Below are 6,671 nucleotides of genomic sequence, written 5' to 3' on the forward strand. Positions count from 1 at the left end.
CACCCCGCGTCTGCATCCACTGCAGGTAAACCTGGGCTACCTGTGCCAGGCCTGCACCTCCCTCCTGCACAGCCGCAAGATGCTGCAGCACTGCTTGCAGGTAAGCGCCCTCCACGCCAGGCTGCCCGCGGGCCCTCAGGCCGGCCGCTCTGGACTCCACCTCCATTTCTTGTCCCCCTCAGCACAAAAACGGGGATGGCATCCCCTCAGCTGTCACCCCCCGAGTTCAGCGGCTCCCCGCCGCCGCCGCCCCCTCCTGCTCTTCTTCCAAGCAGCCCGCTGCTGACACGGAGGCCTCGGAGCAGCGGGCCTTACACACGGTCCAGTACGGACTTCTCAAGATCCTCAGCAGGACCCTGGCGGCCCTGCGCCACTTCACCCCGGACGTCTGCCAGATCCTGCTGGATCAGGTACATGCCGTCCCCTGTGCCGTGTCGCTGGCTGCCCGGCGGCGAGCTGCACAGGCGCTTCTGGGCGCTGTTCCACCCTGCAGGGCCATCTAGGGTCCTGGCTGGGCTCTGGATTGCCCGTCTTGCCTTGCAGTCCCTGGACCTTGCCGAATACAACTTCCTCTTTGCCCTGAGCTTCACCACTCCCACCTTTGACTCAGAAGTGGCCCCCTCCTTTGGGACTCTGCTGGCCACAGTGAACGTGGCCCTAAACATGCTTGGAGAGGTAAGTTGGGTGCCGTCAGATTCTGCCCTCTGAACCCGAGTCTCCCTCCCGGTTTCCTGCGGCAGAACTGTGGCCTCGAGCATGCCCACCTTCCCGAGCCCGGTCCTCTTCCCGAGCCAGCTGGTGGGCCTCCCGGGAGGACTGTGCGGGCTGAGTGAGTAGCTGGCAGACTGCTAGCGCGGGGCTGCCAAGTCGGAGGCTCGCAGCGAGCCGCACCTGTTACTGCCACTTTCTTTCTTCCCCTGGTTTCTCTTCCTCTAGCTGGACAAGAAGAAGGAGCCCCTCACCCAGGCTGTGGGGCTCAGCACACAGGCAGAAGGGACCAGAACACTGAAGTAAGAAGCCCCCCTCTTCTGGAATTTGATATGGGGTCCGGGCAGCCATGGGTCAGCCCTCCTCCGGGCTCAGTGGCGCACTGCACCCCTGCCAGCTTGGCTGTTCGCAACAGGGCCCCCCGCCCTCTCCCCAGGTCCCTCCTGATGTTCACCATGGAAAACTGCTTCTACCTGCTCATCTCCCAGGCCGTGCGCTACCTTAGGGACCCGGCCGTGCACCCCCGGGACAAACAGCGGATGAAACAGGAGCTCAGCTCGGAGTTGGTACAGACGGGTAGAGGGCTCTGACCAGAGGGGCTGGTGGGGTTCCCTGTGGGTTCCCACTGCCCCCCCCACCTCACAGGGCCCTCATTTAGTACCTTTGCTTTCACAGAGCACGCTGCTCTCCAGCCTCTCGCGCTATTTCCGCCGGGGAGGCCCCAGCTCCCCTGCTGCCGGCGTCCTCCCCTCGCCTCAGGGCAAGTCCACCTCGCTCTCCAAGGGCAGCCCGGAGAGCCAGGAGCCTCTGATCCAGCTAGTGCAGGCCTTCGTGCGGCACGTGCAAAGATAGGGCCTCCCCCACCCCGCCCTGACCCGGCAGGCAGCCTGCACCGCGGTCCCGGACAGCGGGGGTGCTGCCAGTCGGCCCTGTGGCCTGTGTGGACTGAGAGCAGCATCTGTCCCCTCCCCAAGGGCAGTCACGACTCCAGCTGCCCACCCGCTGGCATTATTTTTATAATAGATCAAGAGGTCCACAGCCAGGTGGGAGCCATGAGTCTGCTGCGCTCACACCCTCAAGTTCAAAGTGTCCCAGGGGTGTGGTCCTTCCTTTACGCATTCCCCCTTGCACCTGACCCCGGCCCAGCAGAGGCCAGGAGCCGGTGTCCCGTGCAACCAGGAAAGGCTGTGTGCACGGCTCTGAAAATGTTTTCCATGTTCTGTTCTTGCAGTTTTTGGTAATACTGTGGTCTATTTATACAAATATTAAAATACTGTTTATAGACAGCTGTGTGACGTGCCTTCAGGGCCTGGAGACGGGCACGCGGCACTCAGCACTGAGCAAGTGCTCCCCGGCCAGGGGTCTGGGAGAGCGGGCTGTGTACTGACGGCTGACTGGCTGGCCTCCCTCGTTAATGTCTGCAGAAGTGGGGGAGCTGGGCGGACACTGGAATTTTCCCTTCCCGGCCCCTCGGCCCCCCACACCTCACCCCCACCGCACGTGCTTGGTTTACCCGCTGGCTGAGCTTCCCCCAGGTGTAGCCTCTCTTGAAGTTCCACGCCTTCTGATTTCCGGCTCTGCGCCCTGCTCGCCGGCCCCTCCCTGCAGAAGCCCAGGCTGTGGGCCTGCTGGTCTCTGGCCTCCCAGGACCCAGTCACGAGCGTGCTGTGCTTGGTGCTTAACCTGACACCTGGCCTGCAGCCCAAAGCCACCTCCTGAAGTTTCTAGAACAGACTGACCTGGGCTAGAGTCCCTGCGTGGCTACTTGCCAATTACGGAACCTCGAGGAGGTGACTCTCTCTGATCTCTTCTTCCCTCCTCTGTGAGGACAGCACGAGAGCTGGGGGGCGGGGGTGGGAGGGCCTCAGCGGCTGGCAAGGACCAGCTGGAACCCTCCTGCAAATCTGACCGTCCGCTCCACAGCCCAAATGTGGGAAAGGGTTTCTTAGGAATAAAATGCCTTAACGCAGCCTCGTGTGCAGGAAGAGTAGTCCCATCTGAGCGGCACAGGCCCTGTGGGAGAAAGCGAGGCCCGTGAAGGAAGGAGGAGGAAGCGGCCGTGTGGACGCTTCCCTTTCCCACCCCCAGGGCCAGCCCGACAGGAGCCCAGGCCACATGCACGTGAAGGATGATTTATTGTTTGTCACTGGCTAGACAGCAAGCAGACAGGCAGAGTAAAAAGATCAGTTAAAAAGTGAGTGTGGAGAGGTGCAGACTGCGGCCACCGAACTTGGCTTGCGTGGTCCGGGGCGGGGGCCGGGGGGAGGGGGAGCACCCAGGAGATGCCGTGCCCCTCGTCCAGCTCATCCAGAGGGGCTGGTCCCCGCCCCCGCGCCCCGCAGACCTGCCCGCCCTCGCCCCACTGCCGCTGTTGGCAACCAAAAGGCAGGTGCTCTTGCCAAGGGCGCAGCCCAGGCTGCTGCAGGCCGAGCGCCGACCCCCGCGGGGGCCCAGGGGCAGCACTGCAGCCGGCCCCCCCTCCTCGGCAGGAGCGGGGAGGACCGGAGAGCTGGGGTGCTCGGCAGATGCAGGCAGTGCTGGGGGGGGTGCTCCAGAAGCAGGGCTGCGGGGGGCTGGGACCATTCAGCCTCCGGGGCCCCTCACAGCTGGACGACCAGGGGCGTGGACGGAACAGGCCGGTCTCCCCACCCCGGGCAGCGGAGTCACCGACAGACAAGTAGCGGGCCGCACGCGTCCTCTCCTGCCCGGGGCCAGAACGGGGGCGNCCCTTCTTGTTGCCCCTCTCGCCGATGAGCCAGTCAGGGTCCATGCCCGGCAGGCTGTAGACAGTGATGAGCTGAGGAGGGCAGAGAGGGAAGGTCACACCCTCGCGGGGAAAGAACTGGCACCAGGACCGTGTGGGGACTGGGCTGTCACAGTCCCATGACACGCGGGCATCCGCACATCCGGAGACCGCAGTTCACCTCCTCACCTGCTCTGCGGGGACCCTGCTTCCCCCCACATCCCGGCTCCCTGGTGCCCGCCCTTTGCCCCCCCCCCCGCGGCACCAGGCCTACCTCATCGGCCAGCAGGGCCAACTCACTGCTGTCGGCCGCCTCATAGTCGTAGAGCACCCGGGCCTTGCGCGTGCCGCTGGCTGGCGGGCTCACCTCCTCCAGGCGGAGCGCGGCCTCCCCCGGAGGGGCCAGGCCAGCCACAGAGGGCCCCACGGGCATAGTGGCCGCGGCGGTGGTGGGCGAGGTGCTGCTGAGGGGCGGGGAGGCGGGCTCCGTGGTGCCCACGAAGGTGCCTGGGAATCTGAAGAGGGGTGACGCCTCAGCCGGGGGCCGTGTCCCCGTGGGAGTCCCACACGTTCCACCACCCCCGCCCCGGGCGCCCTGCCGCGACTTACATGGCTCCCTGGGAGCTGGCAGCGTGAGGGGAGAAAAGCAAGGCAAGGGGAACCGTGAGACGCACCACCGCGTCCCTGCCGTCCTCCCACCCAGGCGTCCCCGGGAAACTGCTCTCAGAGGTCCCCAAGGCCAGCCACCTCACTGTCGTCCAGAGAGGGGTGGGATGCCCCCGGCCCGGGGTGCAGCCCTCTACCCGCCCCGTGTGTCGTAGGGCTTCCTGAACTTGGGGTGGGGGGCCAGGGGACCCCGGTGGGCACCTCCCCAGCTGTTTCTGTAAGTCCAGCATGTGGCGGTAGCACTGCGCGTAGTAAGTCGTCTGGGACTCCACAAACTCATGGAGGCAGCGAAGGTGGTTCACCTGCAGGGCGGAGAGCGGAGCCCACGGTGAGCGGGGTGAGCGGTGGCCCAGGCGGTTCGATGCTCCCTTCCCGCCCCACCCCCTGCGGCCCCCCACCCCCGGGCCCCTGCTCTGTGGCNTAACCGACTAAGCCACCCAGGCGCCCTGCCTGCTTCTGAGATCCAACTCAGAAGATCCAACTTCCAACTTCAACTGAGATCCAACTTCTGAGATCCATCTCCTGCCTCCTTGTGGACGGCTTGGCGGGAGGGGGGCCGGGGAGGGGGGAGATGCAAGACAGGGGATGATGGGAGTGCGATGGGGGGGCAGGACTCACGTGAGTGCTGCTGATTCCCTCCAGCAGGAGCCGGGTCACTTCCGCCTGCCGGTCGAACTCGGTCTGGGCCACCCGGAGCTCCTGCTCGGCCTGGGGAGGGCCCAGTGCGAGAACGTGTGACCGCGGCGGTTGCCCCCTCCCCGCCCGCCAGCCCCTTCCCGCAGCCCCCACGCCCACCAGGAGCAGCCCGCTCCCCCTACTCTGCATGCAGACGGCACCTCCCCGTGGGGACGCACACAGAGGTCTGGGAGGCAGGGGTGCACTTGTCCGGCCTGGAGCCCTGGCCCGTGGGGCAGCTGTAGCCCCCCGCGGGGGACCTACGCCGTGACCGGTGGTCAGAGACAGACCACCGGGTGCTCGGCCATGACCTCTGACTCCCGGTACCTCACCACCCGACAGCGCCACTCCCGTGCGTCGGGGGGCCTGTGGGGGCAGTCTCCCCACAGAGGGGCAGTGATAGCCTCGGCGGCCCCGACCTGCTGACCCCTCCCCCATCCCGACCCGCTTCAAGCCGCTGCCCCCGAGCCCAGGCTCACCTTGTCCACCTCATCATTCCAGAGCTTCAGAGATGGCAGCAGGACCAGGCAGCAGGGGAGGGAGGGGGCACCGGTCAGCGGGGGAGCAGGGGGAGGACAGCTGGACCCCAGAGCCCACGCCCTGCCCCAGCTCCCCAAGAGCCCACCTCTTCCCACCCCACACCCTTCCCTGCTCCCTGCCCGTAACCCAACCGGGAGCTGAGGCGGGGGCGGGGCCTGGTGTGAGCGGGGGCCCGGACAACCGCGGTCCAGTCCAACATGCCGCATGCAGGGAAGGTGGGGACAGCCAGCTGGGAAGTCCTGCTGGGGTTTCTCCTACAGCGTAAGCCCCCGGGCTCTGGCGGGAGACCGAGCGTCCCCCGTCCCACCCTGATGCTCAGCTAAGGCCGGTGGGCTGGGACGCAGGACCGTGTGACCCTAGGCCAGTCACTGAACCTTTCTGTCCTTCGCCAGAGAAAGGCAGCCTCGTGCCCGAGTCACACTGGGGTTCAATGGCAAAAGAAAAAAACAGGGCAGTCTCCACCCTCCAGGATATTCCTCCTTCCACTCGGCCCAGGAAAGGGGGCAGGAAGTGTCATCCAGAGTCTAAAGAAGAAAGACCCCCCTCCCCCCACCACGACTTAGGAGACCCGGCTCTCCTGCCCCGTGCGGGAGGCCTATCCTAAGATGACGGCCTAAAAGCAAAACAAGGCGAGCCCTGCGGCCCGGGATGTCCCGCCACAGGGCCACGTGGATAACCAAAACGTGGGGCACGTGTGTGCAGAGGACGCCCAGCAAGAGGGGCCTGGTGGAGGGCACGGGGGCCGCCGCCCCAGGGGGACGATGGCCCCGCCACCGCGTGAGTGCACAGTCACGTGCGGCCACACACGGGGACGGAGGCGGCGACGAGCCGGAGGGCCTGTGCCACAGCGTGCTGCCCACGGCAGACATGGGAGGTCGGGGGAGAAGGCAGAAGAGGCACGGCAGTGGTGGCCACGGGAACGATGGGACAGACGTGGTTGGCCCACGCCCCAAACTACAGGCAAACACCTAAAAGCCCGACGGAGCCGCGGAGAAGAGAGTCCACGACACCGGAAGCCCACGCGACCCCACCCNCTCCTCCCGAGGGGGCCCCCCACCCTCCCTGCTCGTTCTCTGGGTCTCTCCTTGTTGCCACGACACCGGGCAGATGTGCCAGGGAGGCAGAACAGCACCCCCCTCGTCTCCAGTCAGGGGGGCGGGGGGCAGGCAGGTGGGCAGGCCTCAGGGCCCCGGGGAGACGGGCCGCTGCCCCCAGCTGCCCGTGCTGTCCTGTCCGGTGCAGCTGGCCCGGCCGCCACCTCCAGCAGGGCGCTCGGGGCGCGGGCGCGGGGTGCAGGCTGGGGGCCAGAGGCGGGGCTGCGGCCCCCCGGGCCCTCGGG

At 66.6% G+C, this 6,671-nt stretch overlaps 2 protein-coding genes across 4 annotated transcripts in view; one reads left to right on the plus strand and one right to left on the minus strand.

Annotated features, from left to right (window-relative positions):
- NUP188 (nucleoporin 188) overlaps positions 1 to 1,992 on the plus strand; it is a 50,437-nt gene extending 48,445 nt beyond the window's left edge. For all 3 annotated transcript variants that reach the window (XM_077768359.1, XM_077768360.1, XM_077768361.1), the window contains 6 exons: positions 26 to 100; positions 183 to 410; positions 544 to 675; positions 937 to 1,010; positions 1,145 to 1,274; positions 1,384 to 1,992. In XM_077768359.1, coding sequence (XP_077624485.1) covers positions 26 to 100; positions 183 to 410; positions 544 to 675; positions 937 to 1,010; positions 1,145 to 1,274; positions 1,384 to 1,560 — 816 coding nt within the window. In that variant the 3' untranslated portion in view covers positions 1,561 to 1,992. The remainder of the gene's footprint in view (positions 1 to 25; positions 101 to 182; positions 411 to 543; positions 676 to 936; positions 1,011 to 1,144; positions 1,275 to 1,383) is intronic.
- A 677-nt stretch (positions 1,993 to 2,669) lies between these two features.
- SH3GLB2 (SH3 domain containing GRB2 like, endophilin B2) overlaps positions 2,670 to 6,671 on the minus strand; it is a 17,977-nt gene continuing 13,975 nt past the window's right edge. Inside the window, exons 7-13 of the mRNA XM_077768464.1 lie at positions 5,272 to 5,295; positions 4,736 to 4,825; positions 4,319 to 4,419; positions 4,061 to 4,075; positions 3,726 to 3,966; positions 2,934 to 3,505; positions 2,670 to 2,721 (exon numbers count right to left, since the gene is read on the minus strand). Coding sequence (XP_077624590.1) covers positions 2,670 to 2,721; positions 2,934 to 3,505; positions 3,726 to 3,966; positions 4,061 to 4,075; positions 4,319 to 4,419; positions 4,736 to 4,825; positions 5,272 to 5,295 — 1,095 coding nt within the window. The remainder of the gene's footprint in view (positions 2,722 to 2,933; positions 3,506 to 3,725; positions 3,967 to 4,060; positions 4,076 to 4,318; positions 4,420 to 4,735; positions 4,826 to 5,271; positions 5,296 to 6,671) is intronic.

The sequence above is a fragment of the Crocuta crocuta genome, unplaced genomic scaffold (assembly GCF_008692635.1).
Source record: "Crocuta crocuta isolate KB4526 unplaced genomic scaffold, BGI_CrCroc_1.0 scaffold35, whole genome shotgun sequence".
Taxonomy (NCBI): Eukaryota; Metazoa; Chordata; class Mammalia; order Carnivora; family Hyaenidae; genus Crocuta; species Crocuta crocuta.